General features: G+C 44.0%; 1 protein-coding gene across 5 annotated transcripts; it reads right to left on the bottom strand.

The window, feature by feature from the left end:
* Positions 1-3,695: 3,695 nt before the first annotated feature.
* On the bottom strand, positions 3,696-23,806 carry LOC115502034 (zinc finger protein 234-like). 5 transcript variants are annotated; one of them, XM_032591482.1, is made up of 6 exons: positions 23,627-23,805; positions 21,569-21,640; positions 16,966-17,048; positions 16,801-16,895; positions 14,111-14,237; positions 3,696-6,396 (listed from the first exon to the last, which is right to left on the bottom strand). In XM_032591482.1, the coding sequence occupies exons 4-6, from the start codon at positions 16,807-16,809 to the stop codon at positions 4,529-4,531; spliced, it is 2,004 nt and encodes a 667-aa protein (XP_032447373.1). In that variant the 5' UTR covers positions 16,810-16,895; positions 16,966-17,048; positions 21,569-21,640; positions 23,627-23,805; the 3' UTR covers positions 3,696-4,528. The 5 variants fall into 5 exon arrangements, with proteins under 5 accessions (XP_032447373.1, XP_032447372.1, XP_032447375.1 ...); XM_032591481.1 differs by having other exon boundaries at positions 3,834-6,396; positions 16,979-17,048; XM_032591484.1 differs by adding an exon at positions 13,169-13,256 and having other exon boundaries at positions 4,158-6,396; positions 14,094-14,237; positions 16,801-17,048; positions 23,627-23,806.
* Positions 23,807-25,638: the final 1,832 nt, after the last annotated feature.

Genomic DNA, 25,638 nt, shown 5'->3' with positions numbered 1-25,638 from the left:
TCGGAAGCTTAACCAACTGAGCCACCCAAGTGCCCCTATATTTCTTTTTATAATAATACTGTACTTTGTGGAGATATTTTGGGCTCTGTAGCACCCATCCTGTTTTTCAGTAACTTTCAACCAGTAAGCCGTACCTGCAGTCTTAGAAGTTGTGAGGGCAAATCGTTTTTTTTTTTTTTCATCTACTGAGTTTTCTGTCACAAATTCCCTGACGACACATTATGGTATGACAGCAAAAAATGGTAAACAAAATACAAAAAAACAAAAACAAAGAAACGAAACCAAAATGAAGGCACTGGGCTTCTGATGTCATGTGTACAGAAAAGTTTAAAATAGAGCTGAGACTGAGACCCTTAGAAAGGCCGGTGTGCAAGGCTGGCTCTTGACAAATATCTGGGTAGTTGGATTGGTCAGGAGGATTCCTACTGTTCCCTAAGTAGTTCACAGTGCCTAAGCTCTTTGTGCAAAGTGATTTATCCTGAATATCTCTTTTCCTTCTGAGAATCTCTAATTTTGGTACATGCCAGGCAGAGAATGCCTAAGTAACCAGCCTCGAAAAAAACCCTAGGGCATAGAGTCTCTGATGGTGACACTTCACACGTGTTACCACAATTCAGTGCCAAAGGAATTCGGTACACTGTGATTCCACAGGGAGAGAACTTTTGGAAGCTTGCACCCAATTTCCTCCTCCGGACTTCATCCTATGTACCTTCTCCTTTTGCTCATTTTATTTTGTATCCTTTCAGTTAACAGGTCAGTTGTTGGGTACTCCTAGGGAATGAAAGAACATGAACAGCTTTAGGAACCCCCAACACACGAAACTGAAACAGCACGGACCTAATTAAGTACCTAACATCCAATGAGGGTGTGGTCCACAAAATCAATTGTGGGAATCTGTCTCCAGTAAATAGAGTTTGCTGAGGAAAGCCCCTTTAATCAACTATAATGAATAATCACTATCATGTCTATGTAACAGCATCCAAACCTGGTCTTCATCTTTACCGGTTCCACATCCAGAGGGTCCACATTGCTGTTATGTTCTTCTTTCATGCATACCTTTTCAAAAGGAAATGTTTTATTTTTTAATGCCTCCACAATGCATTTATACCAATGTTGTTTGTAGCTCCAGGATTTGCCTTCTCCCGGTTATGAATTTATACTTAAAGCACAGCATGCGTTAACTACAATTGTTAAAATTCATCCAATTCTTTGTATATGCAAAACCACCAGAGAATTTTTTGGTTTTGCAATTGGCTTCCAGAGACCATACCTTAATTTTGATCTTATATGCCAGATGACAATACAGAACATTCAGAGCAGCTTAACTGCAAGGGATAATTACTTGGTACTTTCCTAAATTCCATTGTAATTTACTGCTTTGGTACTATTCCATGAAAAACTGAAGCATAACTTAAATGGAAGAATACGGGGGGGGGGATGAAAAATGCGAAAATGCTATAAAATGTTCCTTGCCAAGGAAAACCACTATGAAAAAGGATCCCTTTACACATTATCTCTGTATGTAGATACATACATTCCCACAAACACACTCACAAAGATTCATGTGTGATTATGCTATGAAGGCTACAATCTATGATTTCCCAAAGCCCGTATATTTTCTCCTCTTGTCACAGATAACTGCCATAATCTTAATGGCTTCAAGTTAATATATGAATATTCAAAATTCAAGTTCCTACAGACGTGCGCTTATTCCTATTAAAAAATCAGTGATATCATCAATGTGGTGCTCATCTTCTTGGTATTTTAATCTCATAATGTTAACTTCTGATTATAGGATTTCCAAATCAGAGATGTACAACCTATATTCTGACATACTCCTTTCCAAGAACCATGCTTTAGTGCTGCCAGTAGGGAAAAGCATGTATCAATTTCCCCTCAAAAATACATTTGATCAGGGGTGCCTGGGTGGCTCAGTTGGTTAAGCGTCCGACTTCGGCTCAGGTCATGATCTCACAGTTCGTGAGTTCGAGCCCCGCGTCGGGCTCTGTGCTGACAGCTCAGAGCCTGGAGCCTGCTTCACATTCTGTGTCTCCCTCTCTCTCTGCCCCTTCCCTGCTCATGCTGTGTCTCTCTCTGTCTCAAAACTAAACATTAAAAAAAAATTAAAAAAAAAATTGATCAAATTATCAAATTCCCACAAATGTGTGTGTGTGTGGGGGGGGGGGTATTCCTTTCATGAGCATGGGGGAGAAAGAGGGCATAGACCCCACATGAAAGTTTTGATAAAAAAAAATTGCTACAGTAATTAGAAGGCAACATTTTGAGTTGGATGGAGATGCAGAGTTATAAATCAACGATAAACTCAAGGTCAGTTAAGAAAATTGTTGTTGGTAATTAACTGTGACATTTTCAAAGTGTTACAGTAAATTCTTGCCTTAACATTGATAGATAAAAGCAGCTGTGTGAAATGCAGTTAAGTCCTTGCAAACAAAACTTTCTCAGTCTGTAGTGTCAGAAAAATGACAAAAGACAGTTCAACATAACTGTATACAATGCTTAGAAAAGTACACAGGGCCCCAGATAAGAACCCAACTTGAGAACAGAGGCTGTGGGAGGAGAGGAGCCATTTATAGTAGAGGAGTAACATTAACGTTGTGAATTGTAATATCCAGTGGTTTTCTACAGTTCAACAAATGTTCATTTCCCTGAAATTTACTTTGCAGGTTTCCTCCTCTGGATACAATTTTCATATGTTGTTTATTTAACATACAGATAGAGAGCACACCTACAAGGGCTAGTCAATATTAAGGCTGTGCAGACTTTTTTTTTTTTGTAAAGTTTTTATTTAAATTCCAGTTAGTTAACATACAGTGTATTAGTTTCAGGTGTACAATATAGTGCTTCAGAAATTCCACATATCACTTGATGCTCATCACAAGTGCACTCCTTGATCACCATCACCTATTTAAACCATCCCCCCACCCACCTCCCTTCTGATAACCATCAGTTTGTTCTCTATAGTTAAGAGTGTTTCTTGGTTTGCCTCTCCTTTGCCCTTTGCTGGTTTCTTGTTTCTTCAATTCCGCATAGGAGTGTAATTACATATTTGTCTTTGACTTATTTCACTTAGCAATATACCCTTTAGATCCATCTACATCATTGCCAATGTGAAGATTTCATTCTTTTCTATGGCTGAGTAATATTCCGTCGTATATATATACACATACCACATCTTCCTTACCCAGTTATCAACTTATGAATACTTGGGTTCTTTCCGTATTTTGGCTATTGTAAACAATGCTGCTATAAACATTGGGGTGCATGTATCCCTTTAAATTAGTGTTTTCGTATTCTTTGGGTAAATTCCTAATAGTGCAATTGTTGGACCATAGGGCAGTTCTATTTTTAATTTTCTGAGGTACCTCCATACTGTTTTTAACAGTGGCTGCACCAGTTTGCATTCTTGTCAACAGTGCAGGAGGGTTCCCCTTTCTCCACATCCTCGCCAACACCTGTTGTTTTTGTTCTTGAGTTTAGCCATGCTGACAGGTGTGAGGTGATAGCTCACTGTAATTTTGATTTGCATTTCTCTGAGAAGAGACGTTGAGCATCTTTTCATGTGTCTGCTGGCCATCTAGATGTCTTTTTGGAGAAATGTCTAATCAGGTCTTCTGCCCATTTTGTAATTGGATTTTTGGGGGAGGGGGTGTTGAGGTTTACAATTTCTTCATATATTTTGGACAGTAACTCCTCATCGAATGCATCATTTGCAAATATCCTATTCAGTAGGCTGCCTTTTAGTTTTGTGGTTTCCTTTGCCGTGCACCTTTTTCTTTTGATGTAGTTCCAATAGTTTATTTTTGCTTTTGTTTCTCTTACCTCAGGAGATCTATCTAGAAAAAAAAGTCGCTACAGCTGATATCAGAGAAATTACTGCCTATGCTTTCTTCAAGGACTTTTATGGTTTCAGGTCTCACACTTAGGTCTTTAATCTATTTTGGATTTATTTTTGTGTATGGGGTAACAATGCAGTCCAATTTCACTCTCTTGCATGTTGCTGTCCAGTCTTCCCAACGCTATTTTTCCCATTGGATATTCTTTCCTGCTTTGTTGTAGATTAACCGACCATGTATTTGTGGGTTCATTTCTGGGTTTTCTATTCTGTTGTAGTGACCTATGTGTCTATTTTTGTGCCAGTAGAATACTATTTTGTTTGTTACAGTTTTGTAATATAACTTGAAGTCCAGAATTATGATGCCTCCAGCTTTGAGGGCTATGTATATTTAGCAGCAAAGTCCCTGTCCTCATGCAGCTTACATTCTAGTGCATATGAACTCTGGCATGCACACCATTATACTTGTGTTAAAGGCCAGACCAAACTCTATTCCTAAGTACTATCTAAGTGCTTCTGAACAAAGACGTATCACACCACTTAAGGGTTCTCCACTGTGTGATCTGGTGAAAACCGAGATAGGTTCAATTATTGCTTCAATACCAACTAAACCAAACAAGTATTTTCTCTCTTATGAGACTCGATGATGGTAAGAATGCAGGGTTTCACAGAACGTCATTTTGGAGAACTTCTTTCCACACACAATTCCTTCATGTTCTTACCACTCTTGTTACCTTCATAAACCGTACTGCCACCATGAGTTTTGCGATGATGTGAAAGTTTGGATCGCCAACGGAAGCTCTGGCCACAGGTCTCACACTTGTAAGGGGTCTCCCCTGTGTGAACCCTCTGATGAGACTGTAGCTGTGAAGAGTGGCGGAAGACCTTGCCGCACACATCACATTTGTACGGTTTCTCCTCACTGTGGACGCTCTGATGAACCTTAAGACTTGACGCCTGACTGAAGTGCTTACCACACTCCCCACACTTGTAGGGTTTCTCTCCTGTGTGGACCCTCTGATGCATGTCCAGATTCAAGCTCCACTTGAAGCCCTTCCCACACTCCTCACACTTGTATGGCTTTTCTCCGGTGTGCACTTTTTGATGGGCTTGCAGGTGTGAACTGCGACCAAAGCTCTTCCCGCACTCTGCACACTTGAAAGGTTTCTCTCCGCTGTGGATTCTCTGGTGCGCCAGAAGATTTGCGGCCTGCCTGAATACCTTCCCACACTCCTCACAATTAAACGGTTTCTCTCCTGTGTGGATTCTGCAGTGAATTTTGAGATCTGCTCTACGATTGAATCCCTTCCCACACTCTTCACATTTGTGTGGCTTCTCTCCGGTGTGGATCAGCTGGTGAATCTGAAGTCGGGAACTCTGATTGAAGCCCTGCCCGCATTCCTCACACTTGTAAGGTTTCTCCACGCTGTGCGTCTTCAGATGGGACTGAAGATATGCTCTCTGACTGAAGTCCTTCCCACATACTTCACATTTATAGGGTCTCTCTCCCGTGTGTACCACCAGATGAACCTGGTAACGGGTTTTCGTCCCGAAGTTCTTTCCACACTCGTTGCATTTGTATGGTTTCTCTCCTGTGTGGACTCTCTGATGTGCCTGAAGATTTGAACTCATAGTGAAGCCTTTACCACACACTTTGCATACATATGGTTTCTCACCAGTATGGATTCTCTGATGGGCCCGAAAATGAGAAGGCTGAATGAAGCCCTTCCCACACTCCTCACATTTATAAGGTTTCTCTCGCGTGTGGCCCTTCTGATGGATGTGAAGATTTGTGCTACAAAAGAAACACTTCCCGCACTCCTCACATTTGTACAGTTTTTCTCCCGTGTGGACCATACAATGACTATTAAGTGATGATCTACGACGAAAATTCTTACCACATTTATCACATTTGAAGGGTTTCTCCCCGGTGTGGATTCTCTGATGTTCCTGAAGATGGGAAGCATGAATGAAGGCCCTTCCACATTGGTCACAACGATAAGGTTTCTCTTCCATGTGCAATTTATAATGAACATTAAGTGCTGACCTACGACAGAAGCCATTCCCACACTGCTCACATTTGAATGGCTTCTCTACGGTGTGGACTTTCTGATGAGTTTGCAGGCATGAGCTCTGACTGAATTCCTTCCCACACTCATCACACTTATAGCGTTTCTCTCCCAGGTGAACTCTCTGATGAATATGAAGTGCTGAACTGTAACAGAAGCTTTTTCCACACTCACGACATGTGTGAGACTTCACTCCTGAGTGTACTTGTTGATGAAGATCAAAGTTGGAGACATCACTGAAATATTTCTTAAATTCACTGCACTGATCAGGTTTCTGACCTGTGTGAGTTTCAGACAGTCCGGCCCCAACCTGTCCAGGTGAATCACCTTGTTTGGGGAACTGAGAACTCTTTATCACGGAGCCTTCACACTGGGTTAAGTCACTTGCAATCTGTTGCCAGATCTGCCAGCAGGAAAGCTCTTTGTGTGGTTCTGTTTCTAAAACAGTCTTCATTTTATTTTGGATCTTTCCTCCTGTAAAGACAGAGAATGCAGAGATGTGGACAACTGAAGGCTCTGTTCAGTATTTTCAAGATTTCGCATTTAGGAGAGACCGTAAGACTTTACTGAACCCAGAGAATGTCCAGTCGGTCTTTTCCACCACGTATCACAGTCTCTGATTTGCAGGTGTAGGGAACACCGGAGGGGGGCCAGTGGGCTCCTAATCCCTAAGCCCATATTCCCTTCCCCTCCCCCCATCAACCCTCAGTTTGTTCTCTGTATTTAAGAGTCTCTTATGGTTTGCCTCTATGGCCATTTCTATTGAATTTGAAAGTCAGTGTAGAATATTGAATAGAAAATTATGTAGTTAATAAATTATGTAGTTAGAAAAGTTATATAGATAATATCAATCAATTAGAACTTAAAGAAAGGCAGTAACATGACCAAATTTTGGATTTATTATATGTCCTAATACCAAATACCTTGAAATATTTATATTTCTATATTCAAAGTATTCCTGGAAATTCTGCACATGTTCACCTAACCTTATCTTTCTGTGTTGACAGACATTAAATGGGTTGGCTACTATTACAAACTTTTGACCACCTCTAATAACTTAAGTTCAGAAACGTGTTTTCTAAAACATTTACCCCATTCATATTCCCACGTCTCTGTATTTACATAAAGATTATCTAAACATTTGAAGATTATTTTTTCAATAAACTTTTCAAAAAGTACTTTTCTTAAAACTCAACAATAAGGAAAAAGAACCTGATTAAAAAATGGACCAAAGACCTTCTTAACATCGAAGAGGATTGGGGCGCCTGGGTGGCTCCGATGGTTAAGCGTCTGACTTTGGCTCAGGTCATGATCTCATGGCTCGTGGGTTCGAGGCCCGCATCAGGCTCTGTGCTGATGGCTCAGAGCTTGGAGCCTGCTTCAGATTCTGTGTGTGTCTCTCTCTCTGCCCCTCCCCTGCTCATGCTCTGTCTGTCTGTCTGTCTCTCAGAAATAAACATTAAAAAAAAAAAAACATTGAAGAGGATCTACAGATGGCGATAAGTGTATGACAAGATGCTCCCCATGTTATTTTATGCAAATCCAAACACCAAGATACCATCACACATGTATTAGAATGGCCAAAATCTAGAACACCAACACCACCAGTGCTGGCCATGACGTGGAGCACCAGGAACTCATTCATCGCTGGTAGGAATACAAAATAGTATAGACACTTTGGAAGACAGTTTGGTGGTTTCTTACAAAACTAAACATACCCTTACCATACTCTCCCACTACTGCACAGTTTGCTATTAACCAAAGAGAGCTGAAAATGTACGCCCACACAGAAATCTATACACAGACAAAACCTGGACAAGGTTTATTCACAAGGACCAAACTTTTTTTTTTTTTTTTTTTTTTTAAAGGATGTGATCACTATAGATCCAGGGGAGATTTTTTTTTTTTTTTTTATTTTTGGGACAGAGAGAGACAGAGCATGAACGGGGGAGGGGCAGAGAGAGAGGGAGACACAGAATCGGAAACAGGCTCCAGGCTCTGAGCCATCAGCCCAGAGCCTGACGCGGGGCTCGAACTCACGGACCGCGAGATCGTGACCTGGCTGAAGTTGGACGCTTAACCGACTGCGCCACCCAGGCGCCCCAGAAGGACCAAACTTTGAATGAACCAAGATGTCCTTCAGTAGGCGGACAGATAAAAATTCACTGTGGTACATACACACAATGGAATATTATTTGGTGCTAAAAAGAAATGAGCTACTAATCCATGAAAAGATATGGAGGAAATGTAAATGCGTATTACTAAGTGAAAAAAGCCAAACTGAAAAGTATGAGTCCAACTATATGACATTATTGAAAAGGTAAAAGTATGGAGACAGTAAAAAGATCAATGGTGGCTAAGGGTTAGAGGGGAGGGATGAAGGGGCAGAGGACAGAGCATTTTTTAGGGCAGTGTAACTACTCTATATAATACTATAAAGATGGATATGTGGCTTTATCCATTTGTCCAAGTCTATATAATGTATGATACCATGAGTAAACCCTAATGTATACTATAGACTCAGTGACAATGATGTGTCCATATAGGTTCATCAATTGTATCTGGTGGGGATACTGATCATGTAAGAGGTGAGTGTGTGGGGGTAGGGGATATATGGGATATCTCTGTCTCTTTCGCTCAATTTTGCTGTGAACCTAAAACTGCTCTAGAAAGATAGTCTTTGAAAACACTGCTGAAGAAATGTTTAAAAGGGAAATTCACTCGCCTCCCCGTATGAATAGTCAATTAAAAGCTGCCCCCGTTTCGATCCACTAGACGTGTGGGAAACAGCCTCTACAGAGCCCTGCCTTGGGTCACTTTATTGGAAAGTTACTTCAGCGTCCAGGTGACCTGGAATATCTAGAATGACTTGCGGGTTTGGGAGCAAATACCTAATGGCACACTGACTAAAACATAGCATAAAGCAGACAGCAGAACTTTATCTTCTACGGGCAAGTTTCCTTCGTAAGGACAAAAGGGAAATAAAGTTGAACAGAAAACATACATGGTTCTAAAACCTGATGGTAATTCAGAGCTCTAGAAAAAAAGTAAAAACAACAGAGACAGAGCCTGGGAAAAGGAAAAGTTGAGGTTATGGTGTAACCTCCGAAAACCAGCCCAACTGCGGGAGTCTGATCTTGCCAGGAACACTTCCTGGACAGACACAAGGATGATTCCTCACGACTTGTAGGTCTCTGCTCAAAGTCAGTCCAGCAACAAGCCACTTTACGGCCCAGAGTAAAATAATCAGTCCTGTCCGCCCCCAGTTCACCTCCGGCAATTCCCATCCTTCCTTATGTTCCATGCACCCCTCTCACCATGTGACTTGCTAGGTCATCTGTCGGGCACCATATGTCTTTCCCACCACAATGCAGCACCAAGGAGGGAAGCGTGTTATACCTTGTACGGTGAACACATTTTACACTTTCCAACTTTATAACCAATGTCCAGAACTCTGCCTGGAGTGTGGAAAGTACTCCACAAGTGCATGTTAAATGAAATAAATGAATCCTGGTTCAACTATTCTGGTGAGAGTTGAAGCCACATCCTAGAAAGAAAGTATCTTTTCCAGGTAAGTTATTTGATACAGGAAAGGGAAAGAATATTGCAGTTTTGCTGGGAAGCTGAAAAGCTGCACAGGGACATCGAGAGACAGGGGTATCTCAACCAGGATGCTAACAAAAACAATAAAAGGTGGCAAGCGTCTCTGGGGTGAAAAGAAAGGAAGGCCTATTGCTGGTTCCTTCTGAAGCTTTAGGACTATCTCTGTGATAATAGGATGTGGAAGAACTGTGGATGTATGGATGTGTGGATAACATAACCCACCACAACAGTTTTTCAAACTCGAAAACTTTCGAGACTCTAGTAAGCTGGAAAGATTTAAAAGCTTGTAATAAGCTCTCAGAAAAAAGAACCAGGACAGCAACTATCAGAGCATCACTGCCAACAGGACAGGTGTCATTATGCGAAATGCCTGTGAAAGTCACATATAAATCTACAACATGCAAAATGTTCTGGTTACAATGAAAGATGTGTTTCTTACTATGGCTCACGCTGAGAGACTCAGAAACTTTGCTTTTACAAGTTACCCAGTCCCTAATTAAATTGTTCAAATGGAAAGATAAGTTACTAGAATCTTGGGAAAACGCTAATAGGTGAGTATGTACTTTTTGGTGAGTAATTCCGTTTATGGTCATATTTAACAAACCGACCCCTAAAAGGAGGAGTTGTGTGAGGGGAACAGGGAGTCTCTCTGAGGATGCTGACAATTTTAAGCAGGAAATTTCCTGATTCTTTCTACGTCAGAATGTTCACTAGTTGAAGGGCACCTGGGTAGCTCAGTCGGTTGAATGTCCGACTTTTGATTTTGGCTCAGGTCATGATCCCAGGGTCACGGGATCGAGCCCCGTGTCTAGCTCTGTGCTAAGCATGGAGCCTATGTAAGATTCTCTCTCTCTCCTCTCTGCCCCTCTCCCCTACTTGCTCTCTCTCGGTCTAAAATTAAAAAAAAAAAAGTTCTAATGAAAACACAATGAATGTTTACTAATTGAAAAGCACCAAATCTTCATTTAAAAAATCAAGGAAAAATTGTACGAAATCTTTATTCTTTGACATTTGTTTAATGGCTAACTTTGTAGAAAATAAAAAGCATGATCTATTTTTGAACCAGATGCAGGCAGCATTCGGGTATGTGTCTCCTATCGCTCTCACCTTAAATCTTCCCCTCCGAGGACAGGGAAGGGGAAACCTGGAGGCAGTAACGTGGGTGGGTGCTTTGAAAGAGGCAAATGGGCTGCAGATGGCAACTCTTCAAAAGGAAGGCAGCTTGCAACCTGGCTGATACTGCCTGATACAGAAGAAGAAACATATAGAAGAAGAAAGAGGAAACATATCTTTCTTCCTTCTGTTGGGGGATCTGAGAACAGGACATCAGAATCCTCATTCCAGGGGCTCCTGGGTGGCTCAGTCGGTTAAGCGTCCGACTCTTGATTTCGGCTCAGGTCTCGATCTCATGGTTCATGAGTTTGAGCCCTGCATCAGGCTCTGTGCTGACAGCGCGGGGCCTTCTTGGGATTCTGTCTCCCTCTCTCTGCCCCTCCCTGGCTTGCTCTCTGTCTCAAAATAAATAAAAATAAATTTAAACACAAAACCAAAACCAAAACCAAAAAAAGAGATGCTTAACCGACTGAGCCACCCAGGCGCCCCAAGCATCTGGCTCTTGATATCAGCTCAGGTCATTATCTCATGGTCATGAGATCAAGCCCTGCATCAGGCTCAGCACTGGGTGTGGCGCCTGCATGAGATTCTCTCCATCCTCCTGCCCCTCTCCCCAGGACACACATGCTCTCAAAAAAAAAAAAAAAAAGAATTGTCATTCCAAAAGTATTCTTCCCAGAAATGAAAATGCTCCCTTGAGGCGCCTGGGGGGCTCAGTCAGTTAAGCTTCTGACTTCTGCTCAGGTCACGATCTCACTGTCTGTCAGTTTGGGCCCCGTGTCAGGCTTTGTGCTGACAGCTCAGAATCTGGAGCCTGCTTCGGATTCTGTGTCTCCCCCTTTCTCTGTTCCTCCCCTGCTCATACTCTGTCTCTCTCTCAAAAATAAACAAACATTAAAAAAAAATTAAAAAAGATAAAAAAAAAGAAAATGCTCCCCAACAGAAGGTTCCAAGAAAGCCACAGAGCACAGAGACAAAGCATGTTACTCAGTATGACCACAAGCACAATGCCTACCAGTTGCCCTGGGACACGGGTCAAGTGCACATACCCAAACACACTTTCATGCCAAGGGCACCCAAGAAAGTAACAAACAGAAAGAAACTGGATAGGCATTCATCAGAAAACAAACAATGTTCTGCAACATCCTTCCTTCGCTCTGGTTTGCACACGACCTATAGCTATCTCCAGGACCCATGGACACGTGGAGGTCTCCCTTCCATTAACACATTCACGAAGTCAATACATGCTTCCAGACACCTGCCACATACCAGACGATTCTAGGCACTGAGAATAGAGCAATGAACGAAAGAGGCAAAATCCCTTGCCGGGGGCGGAGGTGGGGGGGCGGGGCAGGGATCAAACTCCAGCGGGGACAGAGAGGAGATGAACAAGCAAACAAAAATGTATGAGGCACAACATAAGGCAGAACAAGAAAAGTAAAGAGGGTGATGTTTTACTTAAGTTGGTCAGAGAAGGCCGTTCCTGTGACATTAAAACCGAGCAGACACAGGAAGGGGGGAAGGGAGGAGGGAGGGAAGGAGTGAAGGGACAAAAGGATTTCAGGCAAAAAAATATGTCAGAGAGAGCCACAGAGAGTAAGTAAGGGCTCTGAGGCAGAAGTATGTGTAGTAGGGAGATTAACTGGCTCCGGAAGAATCCACGTCCTGATTTTTGGAGCCTAAAATACGTTAAGTAGATGACAAAGAGGAATTAAGGCTGCAGATGGAAATTAAGGCTGCTAATCAGCTGACCTTAAAATGGAAGACTATCTTCTATTGCCCAGGCGGACTCAAGGCAATCAAGAGGATCCTTCAAAGCGCAAGAAAGCTACGGAAGAAGGGCGGAGGAAGGCAATGCGACCACGAGAGAACGGGCAGGGAGAAGCAGGGTGCTGGCGGTGAAGACGAAAGAAAGGGGCCGTAAGTTCAAAAACGGGGGGTAACCTCTAGAAGCTGAAAAACCCAAGACACAGATCCTCCCCTAGAGCCTCCAAAAAGAAATGCAACTGTGCAGACACCTCGACTAGCCTGGTTAAGAACCATGCCACACTTCTGACCCAGAGAAGCGTCATCAACCGTGTTGCTCTAGGCCATGAAGTGCGTGGCAGTTTGTTCCGGCAGCAGGCGCTAGGGCGTCCCTGGCAGGTCTGGGAGCCCCGAGGGGCCTGGTGTGGGTGGACGAGGCGGAGCAAGAGGAAGGGGACGGGCGAGGTATTCAGAGAGGAAGTGGGGGACGGGGGGCACACCAAGGAGGACTCAAGAAGCCACTTCGAGAGGTTTTAACTCCGGGAAAAATAAGCCCCAAAGGGTCTTGAGCAGAGGAACGGGGCTCTGACTTCCAGTTCCTACGGATCACACGGGCTGCTACGCGGAGAACAGGCAAACAAGAGGAAGCGTGGAAACAGGCAAGCGGCTGAAAGGATTCAAGAAACAGTTTAGCAGTTTGGACCAGGTGACAGCAAAGGGGGCGGAAAGAAGCGAAGACACGCAGGAGAACACCTACGAGGACTCCCACCTGCTTGGCTCTTACCTGATTTCTCTCGTCTGTGGCTTGCTAGCATCATCCAAAGCGTTTTTACCTTCTCTAAGCGGAATGTATCATGTTTGAAGAGGCGGTGCTTTGTGAACATGCAAAGTCCGTATTTAAAACGAACACATTAGGGGCGCCTGGGTGGCTCAGTTGGTTAAGGATCTAACTTTGGCTCAGCGCATGATGTCATGGTTTGTGAGCTCGATCCCACTTCAGATCCCGTCTCTCCTTCTCTCTGCCCCTCCCCCATTCACGTGCTTGAGCACACATGCTCTCAAAACTAGAAAGACATTTAGAAATAAATAGAACACACACTAAAGGTACAATCGACTGAACATTTGGATTCCTGCACATACTGATCAATTAATCAAAACCAGCATTTTTCAAACATTTTTAAAAACATGGCCCATATTGGGGCACCTGGGCGGCTCAGTCGGTTAAGCCTCCGACTTCGGCTCAGGCCGTGATCTCGCGCTTTGTGGGTTCGAGCCCCGAGTCGGGCTCTGTGCTGACCGCTCAGAGCCTGGAGCCTGCTTCGGATTCTGTGTCTCCCTCTTTCTCTGCACCTCCCCCGCTCACACTCTGTGTCTCTCTCTCAAAAATAAACACTAAGAAAAAATTAAAAAAACAAACAAACATGGCCCGTATTTCAAGACCCAGACATACATGCAGAAACGTGCATTACAAACACCTATTTCTAACCAATGTCTATTTTCACTAAATCTCCCACTGGGCTCCTACACCACTGACAAAATTGGCGGGAGATCTTGCTGCAATATATTCTGTTCTAATAAATTGAGATTTTCCACTTTATGTTATTAAAAATTGTTAGTACACCATAAATACAAGGGACCATTTCAAGACCCCCCAAAGCTTTGAACACACAAACACACAAAGCCAATCCAGGAAGCTGACACTGAGTCACAGAGCGCCTGTCCTCACCCAGAGAGAGCAGGTTCCGGAAGTTCTCCAGCATCACGTCTCCATACAGCTTCTTCTGGGCGGGGTCAAGCAGCCCCAGCTCCTCTTCCGTGAAGACCACAGCCACGTCCTTGAACGTCACTGCCTCCTACAACACCAAGCACATATAACCTCAATCTCGCACCCAATGGCCAATGGGAGCGGGGCAGCACGGAAAAGCTGGAGAGGATGGTGGGATGTACTCGAGTCCATCTGTAGGCTTCCAGGCGCTTCTCCTTCTACCCTGCCAATGCCACGGTGAGTTTCGTCAGCCTCACCAAAATGTGTGGCAATGACAACGTCCTTGTGTTTTTGTGTCCTCGTGGAGTTTACTTACAAGTAACCGCCAAAAACTCTAAACACGCATCCTGGACAACACACGTTTTACTTCGCGACGCGTGGTGCTGACTGCCCCAGAAGCATTCAGCAATTTAGTTCAAACGTTTGACAACACCCACCTTGTTCCTCTCACACACGCACGAACCCTATCACTTTGCTTTCACATGTGCCATTAACGAGCTTTTGCTAACCTCGTGGGACAGCTACGTGGTTCTCCCGTGTAACGTTCAGCATCATGTTCCGGAGCCAGCAGGCCTCCGTGCGATTCCCAAGGGCCTGTGCCTTAGTAGCTGTGTGACTTTGGACAAGTCTGTCCATGTGCCTGAGTTTCTTCTCCGCATGTGGTCCTTCTGTGACAGAGTTCCTTCAAGATTTAAACAAGGGAATATCCCTAACACTTGGAACAGTGCATGGCACAGAGTAAGTGCCTAACAGACCTTTATTATTCATATTATTTCTTCACGTTGCCATTATCAACAACTATCTCATCAGGGCACCTGGGTGGTTCAGCTGGTTAGTGTCCAATCTTGATTTTGGCTCAGGTCATGATCTCAGATCTCACGGTTGTGAACTCGAGCCCCAGGGTGGGGTCTGCACCAGGCGTGGAGCCTGCTTGGGATTCTCTCTCTCCGTCTGCCCTTCCCCCACCTGCATACACTTGCTCCCAAGCTCTCTAAAAAAAATAAAAAATAAAAATATTTCCTCTCAGGGTGACTGGGTGGCTCATTGGTTCAGTGTCCAACTCTTCATTTCAGCTCAGGTCATGATCTCGTGGTTAGAGAGTTCAAGCCCCACATCAGGCTCTGTGCTGGCAGTGCAGAACCTGCTTGGGATTCTCTCTCTTCTTCTCTCTCTGCCCCTCCCCCACTTGCTCTGGCTCTCTAAAATAAATAAATTAAAAAAATATTTCATCTCATTTTGTGGCTGTTACCCCAGAGAACAGAAAACTACACTTAACGATACCAATTAAACAGTATTTAATTTTACGTATTTTTCTCATTACAACGTATCCTGCAAAGAACATCGTTTTACATAGACCTTGTTTCCCTGACCACTTGAAAATGATCCCAAAGGAAAATTAAAACGTCAAAAATGAGCATGTTTAAAATTGTGATCATATGATGGCAGATTTTCTTCCCCCTTTTTTTCCTACACCGCTAATCTTTCAAAAGAATACAACAGTCCTGGGTCTCCAAATGACAGCCAAGAGCAGGCTATACATTTTTCCACGGTTTTGGTAATCTGGTTTACAAAAACAACTTGTATTATTATTGCCACTTATTTGACTATAAATTCACAGAACCACCTTTGAGATGTTTATTTGTGTTTCTCATTTTTCACATGCCTACTCTCATTCTTGTTTGTATTTCACTGGATTTTTGCCCTTTACCATATGCATAAGATTCCTACTATGGGCTCTGCCTTTTTATTTTGGCATCCCTGTAGCAAGTATTTTTGCCCCAGGTTGTTGCTCCTGGTAATTCCGTATCAGGTATCTCTGGCCACAGAGAAATTTAAAGATTTTACATTTAAAATTTAAATTTTATAAACGACTGTGCTAACTGCTATCAACGTGCCTGCAGCGCTGAGCAGGTCAGTGTGGCGGGGTGACTCTGAGAAAGGGGTCAGGGAGCAGGCCAGCTGTGGAAATCATCTCTCGAGGGGTGCCTGGGTGGCTCGGTTGGTTAAACGTCTGATTCTTGGTTTCAGCTCAGGTCATGATCTCATGGTTTGTGGGTTCAAGCCCTGCACTGGACTCTGTGCTGACAGCATGAAGCCTGCTTTTATTCTCATTCTCTCTCTCTCTCTCTCTCTCTCTTGTCTCCACCCCTGCTTACGCTCTCTCTCAAAAATAAAAAAATAAAAAACAGTAAAATCCCTAAACCACATACATGTCTTTGAACAGGAAGTAAAGATAAAAAGTACATCGATTCAATGGGGACAGGATGCAACTGTGAAAAATGAACATTACAAAACATTAAAGGAAAAAAATCAGAATTAACATCAGATGTATATCACGAATACAAATTCAGTTATGGATACTGACAAGGATAAGAGAGGGAGAAAATAAAAATAGCTCACTTGTCAGAAAGGAAGTAATGAATTGGAAGAATTGCTCATTTCTAGTAATTTTTCTACTCCGTAAGAAAAATAATAATACAACGAAAACTAAAAATACATGCAAAGTAAATTCAAAAGGGACAAGGGAAGACCCTGGCGCAAAACAGGTCCTCAAACGCCTGGAGTTCTGCTTGAGTCATCCCCAGAAAAAGGTGTGACCATCTGAATAATGAGATGGAATCTGGAAAGTGAGAAAGGCAAGCCTTACTCACCTTGAACATGGTCACGGGTCCTCCTACTTCTGGCAGTGTGCAGAGCGTGGAGTTGCACAGATCCCAGGAAGGCAGAACGGCGCCTGGTGGGGGGCCTAGGGAGGCGGAAAAAAGACATTAAAGGTAGCCCGGGATGTCACTCCCCTCCCGTCCCGGGATGATTACCGGAAATCCGTACATGAGTGTTCACGGCACCATTATTCCTGATAACCCTCCAACCGGAAACCACCGAAATGTCGACCTATGACCTATGCACGAATAAACAAATTGTGACAAATCTGTACAGTGGAATGTTTTTCAGATACTTTTACTGTAATTAAAAGGAATGAAGTATGGATCATGCTGCAACATGGATGAACCTGGTAAACGCTGCTGAAAGTCAAAGAAGCCAGTCACAAAAGGCCAGATATTTTATGATTCCATGTCTAGAAAATGTACAGAAGAGGCAAATCTAAAGAGAAAGAAAGCAGGTTGGTGGTCACCTGGGTATTAGGGGAGAAAATGGAGGTGAACTGAAAATGGGCCTGAGGAATCCAACTGGGGGAATGAACATGTTCTAACTGAATTACAGCAATGGCTGCACCACTCAGCGAAGTTACTAAAAATCACCGATTTGTGTAACTAAAATGGGCAGATTCTATGATATGTACAATACACATCAAGTTGATATAAATAAATGCTTGTTCATCTACGTGTCATTTAAATCACAAAACTAATTGACAGATTCTGAGTGCATCTTGATAAAGGTATTTATATTTGAGGGGCGCCTGGGTGGCTCAATCGGTTGAGCGTCCGACTTCAGCTCAGGTCACGATCTCGCGGTCCGTGAGTTCGAGCCCCGCGTCGGGCTCTGGGCTGATGGCTCAGAGCCTGGAGCCTGCTTCCATTCTGTGTCTCCCCCTCTCTCTGCCCCTCCCCCGTTCATGTTCTGTCTCTCTCTGTCTCAAAAATAAATAAAACGTTAAAAAAAAAAATTTAAAAAAAAAAAGGTATTTATATTTGAGTGAATAAGCAGGGAACATGGGGAAGCCTGGCCTCACAGCAGAATGCCAACCAGTAAGTGTATCTCCCCATAAACTTTACTCATTTTGATTTAAAAAATAGTAACTTTAGGGGAGTCTGGCTGGTTCAGTCGGTAAAGCGTGCGACTCTAGATCTGGGGGTTGTGAGTTCCAGCCCCACGCTGGGTATAGAGGTTACTTAAAAAATACGATCTTTAAAAAAATATAATAAATAAAAATTAGTGACTTCGCAGTGGAGAAACCTAATAGAAATCACCTTAGCTTAGGTAACAACGTTGAGTTCACCGATATACGGACAGACCGACGTCCTTTGGCTCCTGTTATGCTGCAATGTCAAGGACGCCTCGATGTTCTATGGGATCCCTGCTAATGACGCATTACCGAACCTAAACATGTAGTAAGTACATCTGATAAACCCCAAATGGAGAACTTTCTCCAAACTAACTTGCTTCTACACTCTTCAAAAGCATCAAGAACAGGGGCACCTGGCTCAGTCGATGGCACGTGTGACTCTTGCTCTCCGGGTTGTGAGTTCGGGCCCCACGTTGGGTGTAGAGCTTACGTGAAAAACAAAAAGTAAAAAAAAAAAAAAAAAGAAGCACCATCAACAAAAAACACAAAGGTTATGGAATGCATTCCACATTAAAGAACATTAAGTTTATGATAAAATTTTTGTACAATGTCTATCAACAAATATACAGTTTAAGGCAGTACATAAAATTGGACTTTGAAATGAGATGGGGGAGGGGAGACTGGTTATAAGGCGTTTATACATGAAAAACAGAACAAAATTAAATAGAAGACTGCAGATTACAAACCAGGATGTTATATGTTATCTAGCATTATTTAATAAGTAACAACACCATTAACTACTATTTGTAATTACTTACTAAACATCTAACATCTGATAGATAATTCTATCATATAGCATAACATCCAATATTACCAAGCACGGGATGTTAAAATTCTATAATCAGCCTCCCCTAAATCCTTTTTACCAAGATACCTGATTACCCATATGTGGGGCTTCCTTCCTTCAGAAAGCTAAAAGAAGCTGTCATTGAATTGCAGGTATATTCCTGGTGTTATGTGGCTGACGGAGCCACAAGACAGACAGGCAAAATGTAAACAATTGGGGAATTTGTGTAAAGAGTATTTGAGGGGGCACCGAGATGGCTCAATCAGGTAAGCATCTGGCTCTTCATCTCAGCTCAGGTAGTGATTTCAAGGTTCGTGGGATTGAGCCCTGCATAGGCTCTGCACAAGACAGCAAGGAGCCTGCTTGGGATTTTCTCTCTCCCTCTCTCTCTCTGCCCCTCTTCAACTCGCTCTCTCTCAAAACACATAAGTTAGAAAAAAGAAAACAACTTAAAAAGAGTATATGAGGGGCGCCTGGGTGGCGCAGTCGGTTAAGCGTCCGACTTCAGCTCAGGTCACGATCTCGCGGTCCGTGAGTTTGAGCCCCGCGTCAGGCTCTGGGCTGATGGCTCGGAGCCTGGAGCCTGTTTCCGATTCTGTGTCTCCCTCTCTCTCTGCCCCTCCCCCGTTCATGCTCTGTGTCTCTCTGTCCCAAAAATAAATAAACGTTGAAAAAAAAAATAAAAAAAAAAATAAAAAGAGTATATGAGAACTCCTTACACTAGTTTTGCAACTTTTCAATGGAAAAATTTTTAATTTTAAATTATGCAAAAATAAAGTCTTATACTGTCAGGAAACAGTCACAGGAACAACAATAATAACGGGAATAATAAAGATGATCATGAAATTAAATGGAAATTCATTTTTCTTGGCAATGTTTAAAAATTGGCCATAGCCCTGTGGCACCTTGCCTGGCTCAACTCTTGATCATATGAGCCCCACAACGGGTGTAGAGGTTACTTAAAAATCGTTAAAAAAAGGGGCGCCTGGGTGGCTCAGTCGATTAAGCCTCTGACTTCAGCTCAGGTCATGAAGTCACAGTTCATGAACTCGAGCCCTGTGTCGGGCTCTGTGCTGCCCCTCCCCTGCTTGTGTTCTGTCTCTCTCTCTCTCTCTCTCTCTCTCTCTCTCAAAAATAAATAAACATTAAAAAAAAATTTTTTTTAAATCGTAAACAAAATTTCCACAGTTAAAATACATCAGAGGTTACACACAGAAAAATATGATCATTGTGTAAAATGTTCATAAACAAACATACAAATATACACAACCACCAAATAGAAATGCATTAAAAGCTTCACAGTTATCTTTACATCCTCGATTACTGGGTAATTAAAAAAATTTTTTCCAGCGTGCCTGAGTGGCTCAGTCGGTTAAGTGTCCGACTTCGGCCCAGGTCATGATCTCGTGGTTCCCGAGTTCAAGCCCCGCATAGGGCTCTGTGCTGACAGCTCGGACCCTGGAGCCTGCTTAGGATTCTGTGTCTCCCTCTCTGTCTCTCCCGCACTCACACTCTGTCTCTCTCTCAAAAAGTAAACATTTAGGGGCGCCTGGGTGGCGCAGTCGGTTAAGCGTCCGACTTCAGCCAGGTCACGATCTCGCGGTCCGGGAGTTCCAGCCCCACGTCAGGCTCTGGGCTGATGGCTTGGAGCCTGGAGCCTGTTTCCGATTCTGTGTCTCCCTCTCTCTCTGCCCCTCCCCCGTTCATGCTCTGTCTCTCTCTGTCCCAAAAATAAATAAACGTTGAAAAAAAAAATTAAAAAAAAAAAAAAAGTAAACATTTAAAAAAATTTTTTTTAAAATAATTTTTCCCTCATATTTCTGTATTTTTTGATTGTTCCATAATGATACAGTTCTTTAAGGAGGCACGTGGGTGGCTCAGTCGGTTAGGTGTCCGACTCTTAGTTTCAGCTCAGGTCATGTCTCATGGTTTCATGGGTCTGGGCCCCTATATTGGGCTGTGTGCTGGCACTGCTCAGCCTACTTGGGATTCTCTCTTTCTGCCCCTCCCCCACTCACAATGCCTCTGTCTCTCTCAAAATACATAAATAAACTTCAAAAAAAAAAGAATAAAGCATATTACTAGCAATAAGCAGAATAAAATAGTTCACAATGCTTTTAAAAACTCAGAAAAGTCAAAGCCTGCTAGCCTTGCTTTTAAGGTCCTCCAGACCCAAGTACTAACTACCCCAGGGTCTGATGCCTGCTGGTTCCTATAGCTGCAGAACATGCTCAAGAGATTAGCAACCTGAGCTCTGGACTCAGGCTGCCTTCATTCCAACCCCAGTTCAGCCTCTTACTAGGTGGGGACTGTGGGCAAATCACTTATGCTCCCTGGGTCTCAATCTCATTTTATTGACTAGGAAAAAAAAAAAAAAAAGGTAGAATTTCTTTGCATAGCTGTGGTGTGGCCCAATATATTTATTTGTATAAAACCATCATGGTTGAGGTTGGCAATTAAGGATTATTACTAATACCCATGCCCAATTACACAACCTATACATTATCTAGTTGATGTGACTATCGTTGTAAAAGGAAAATGCCCAGGGGCCCCTGGGTGGCTCAGTCCGTTAAGTGTCTGACTCCTGATTTCTGCTCAGGTCATGATCTCAGGTAGGGAGAATGAGCAACCCCCCTCCTTTTTCCAGGCTGTGACAGGCTCTGTGCTGACAGCAGGGGGCCTGCTTGGGATTCTCTCTCTCTCCCTCTCTCTCCCCCTCCCCAACTCACCCACACACGCTTTCTCTCAAAATAAATAAACATAAGAAAGAAAGAAAGAAAGAAAGAAAGAAAGAAAGAAAGAAAGATGCATGCCAAATCCCACTCACGTGGAACTTTGCTGTCAGTAGCCAGGGGAGTCACTCTTTCTACCTCTGTGCAGCCCTTTCTGAGAAATCAGGCTGGGGAAGAAAAATATAATGTCATGAAATGCCATGATCATGTCACTGTCCTCAACAGCAGTGCAATCTAGGGGGGCGCCTGGGGTGACTCAGCTGGTTGGTTGTGCAAGAGACTCCTGATTTCGCCTCAGGTCGTGATCCCAGGGTTGTGGAGCCTGTTAAGATTCTCTCTCTCCCTGTGCCCCTCTCCCCAACTCATGCATGCTCTCTCTCTCTCTAAAATAATAATAATAATAATAATAATAATGCAATCTGGAAGCAACCCTCATCACCAACTAGACCCCAAGACCTGACATCTAACGCCCACCTGCTTGTATTCACCCACCTATGTCTTACATTTTCCCTTAAGCTCTCTTTTCTAGCTTACCTCTTAACTCCGGCGAATGAAACCGGAAACCACCTCAGGTGATGACAACTGCCCTGACAAGACCTGCCGCAGACCCAGACCACCCAGAACTTCTGCGCTAGACCCCCAACTCGTGCCTGCACAGAAGGACCATGGAGTGGCTTCTGGACTGACCTACAATTACCTTTACCTCATTACAATCCTAAAATCTCTGCCCAAGGAGGAGCCTCAGCCTCATGTACATAGCACACAACATACAGGCATGTTTCCTTAATTAAGGCGCATGCTCATCCCTATGCCTGCCTCTACATACCATGACAAGCCTTCCCTATCTAAATATCCACCCTAACCCTAAACAAAAGGAACCCATCCACCCTCTTTTGGGGATTCCCGGCTGCGGAAGCTATTCCCCTGTGATCTCCTTCTTTGCTTGCAAATCAAAGTTTTCTTTATGCAACAACTCAATCTGGTAAGGTTTCTGAGTCACCAAGGTGGGAACTCAACCTTAGTTCCATTACTACCCACACCTTCTGAAAAGAGAGATTAGAAGGGGCCCAGGATGGGGCGCCCGAGTGGCTCAGTCAGTTGAGCGTCCAGCTTCGGCTCAGGTCATGATCTCACAGTTTGTGGGTTCGAACCCCACATTAGGCTCTGTGCTGATGGCTTAGAGCCTGGAGCCTGCTTCGAACTCTGTGTCTCCCTCTCTCTCTGCCCCTCCCCCACTCATGCTCTGTCTCTCTCCCAAAAACATTAAAAAAAAACTTTTTTTTTTAAAAGAAGGGGCCCAGGATGATCCAGCAACCTGATCCACCAGGAATCAGAGAAGAGCAAAGATCACCGCAGTTGGATATGTGACCCTAACCTGGGGACTTGACTGATGCTCGGGAAATTAATACCAAAAAGAGATCACCATTCACCATACGCCAGGAGCTGTTTTGAGACTTTTATTTCCACAGCCATAGCTGGCGAGCGGGGGCGGGGTGGGGAGGAGGGGGCAAGAGCATCTGGCTTTGGGGAGGTCCCAAACAGACCCCATTTGGTCCCTCGCTGCTGACAAAATCCGAAGGCAGAGAATCTAGTCCAGGTGAAAAAGAATTTATCTCAGTAAGGCGAACACCAAAAGACTGCAGACTAACGGCTCCAAGACTGTCTTCAAAGTGCCTGAAAATACGTCCAGGTTTATACAAGCAAAAGGTGGGGTGAAGGCGGGCGGGTACTGCAGGTGGGCAGCGAAGGTCAAATGGATTACTATCTTGGGGTCAATCACAAACGGGGTCTTGCTGGCGCAGGGCAGCCCTTACGGCTTGAGGGGTTAGTTTAGGTTCTCACCAGGGGCTGCTCTGCCCTCAAGGCTGTGCCACCTGCGCCAAGAGACAAGCTGGAAAGAAGCCAACCAGAAAGTTTGAGGTCAAAATGGAGGCAGCTGAAGTCCTCTTTCACCACCTCTTACAATCCTGGAACACCAGGAAGCACAGGCACGCGTGGGTGTAGGGAGGCGGACGGGGCGAGCTGAGACAAGCAGAAACTCAAGCCAGGCGATAGGTGACCCCACCCCACGCCCCACCCCGGGCCTCGGGACCCACCACGAACGCAGAGACTCCCCCAGAGACGCACACCACTGCCTTCCCCCCAGCTAATACCTGCGTGCTCCGCTCAGGCTTTTTTTCCCCCCTAAATCGCCCTGTCGCTGCAGGTTCCAAGCACAGATTCAGGAAGTTTGGAAGCGCTGGGAGAGGCGGAACTGACGCACCGCTCCCATAGAAAATTCAGGAGCAACCTCCCACTCCCCCAGCGGAAGTGCCCGCGAGAACCTGGAGCTTCTGGACTACATCTCCCAGGATGCACCAGACCCTCCTTCCTGAGCGGAAGTGAGCGCGACTACACGGAGCGCGGGGACTACATCTCCCAGAATGCTAAAAGCAAAATGTTCTTAGGCTCGCGCTCCTAAACAGGTTGCGGCTGCTGGAAGCTCCTTGTCTACGCTTCCCCAAATGCCAGAATGGAAGGGGTCACGCAGTCCCGACTTCCTAGGTGGCAATACGGGTTTCCATGTTAAGAGTCTGCGTTACCTCTGCCTGAGTCCTCAGCGAAATTATTCCATGGACACGACTTCCGAATTCGAAATGCCTCCAATTGGGACAGGAGTGTTGTTGGAAAGGGATTAGGTGAGGAGGTACAATCTTCAAGAAATTAACGGGGAATGATTGCTTAAGGGACACTAGACGACTGAGAGGGGGAGGATGTTTAATGTAATCTGACGATATGAGGCCAAAACAGAGTTCAAAGAATGGGTGAGGGAGAATTATTCGGGAGGGGCGGTGAGAAGCGAGGAAGTTACCCGCTTCTACTCCAGACACACCACAGACTTGGGAGGAATTTAGGGCCCAAGTGGAAGCTTGTCCTCATGGAAAAGCACGCTTCCCTTATTTAAACTGTATATTAAAATTGTTATCCCGGGGTGCCTGGGTGGCTCAGCAGGTTAAGCATGTGATTCTTGATTTTGGCTCGGGTCATGATCTCAGGGTGGTGGGATCCGGCCCCACATTGGCCTCTGCGCTGATCAGGGAGCCTGCTTGGGATTCTCTCCTTTTGCCCCTCCCCTATGTGTGCGCTCTCGCTCACTCTCTCTCTAAAATAAAAAATTTTTTTAAATTATTATCCCTACTTGGGAGGTGAACATGTCAAGCTTCTGTGAAGTTACAAAATTGTCCAGTGTCTCAAAGCAAGGGTAATAGCTGCAGAACTTGACATTGGAGTTATTCTGACACCCAAAGCCCATGATTTAAAGGCAAATCACGGAGGAGGATTCTGTAGGTGAGAGAGCATATTTTAGTATTGAGTTTTTTCCTTTATACTTTCTGATAAAAATATCTTATATTTTATAGTTATTTTATTGCATATAGTTAATTTTAAAAGATGTATGTTACTAAAAACTAAAAATAGTATGAAGCAAGATAAGAAAAATGCACCTAGAATCCTTCCTCCTGAAGATAAAATTGTCTCCCCATAAACATGTATCAATATATATCTATATCTATCTATATCTAGCTATCTATCAACATATATATTTAATTTTTTTATTTTTTTTAAAGAATTTTTTTAATGTTTATTTGTTTCTAAGAGAGACAGATGAGCGGGGGAGGGGCAGAGAGAGAGGGAGACACAGAATCGGAAGCAGGCTCCAGGCTCTGAGCTGTCAGCACAGAGCCCGACGCGGGGCTCGAACTCACTGACTGTGAGATCATGACCTGAGCCGAAGTCGGACGCTCAACTGACTGGGCCACCCAGGCGCCCCTATATTTAATTTTTAAAATGAAGTCTCAGGGTGCCTGGGTGGTTCAGTTGGTTGAGTGTCTCGCTCTTGATTTTGGCTCAGGGCATGATCTCACGGTGGTGAGATCAAGCCCTTTGTCAGGGTCTGTGCTGGGTGTGGAGCCTACTTAAGATTCTCTTTCTCCTTCTGCCCCTCTGACCACCCCCCACAAACACACAATCTCTCTCTCTAAAAAAAAAGTAATTGAAAAATAAAATGAAGTCTCATGTTCTATATCCATATAAGCTGAACATTTTGTAATACCAGTTTTGAAAGTCTAGGGGCGCTTGGGTGGCTCAGTCGGTTAAGCAGCCGACTTCAGCTCAGGTCATGATCTCG

The sequence above is a fragment of the Lynx canadensis genome, chromosome E2 (genome assembly GCF_007474595.2).
Source record: "Lynx canadensis isolate LIC74 chromosome E2, mLynCan4.pri.v2, whole genome shotgun sequence".
In the NCBI taxonomy this organism is placed as follows: Eukaryota; Metazoa; Chordata; class Mammalia; order Carnivora; family Felidae; genus Lynx; species Lynx canadensis.
This window is presented reverse-complemented; position numbering and strand designations above follow the sequence as displayed.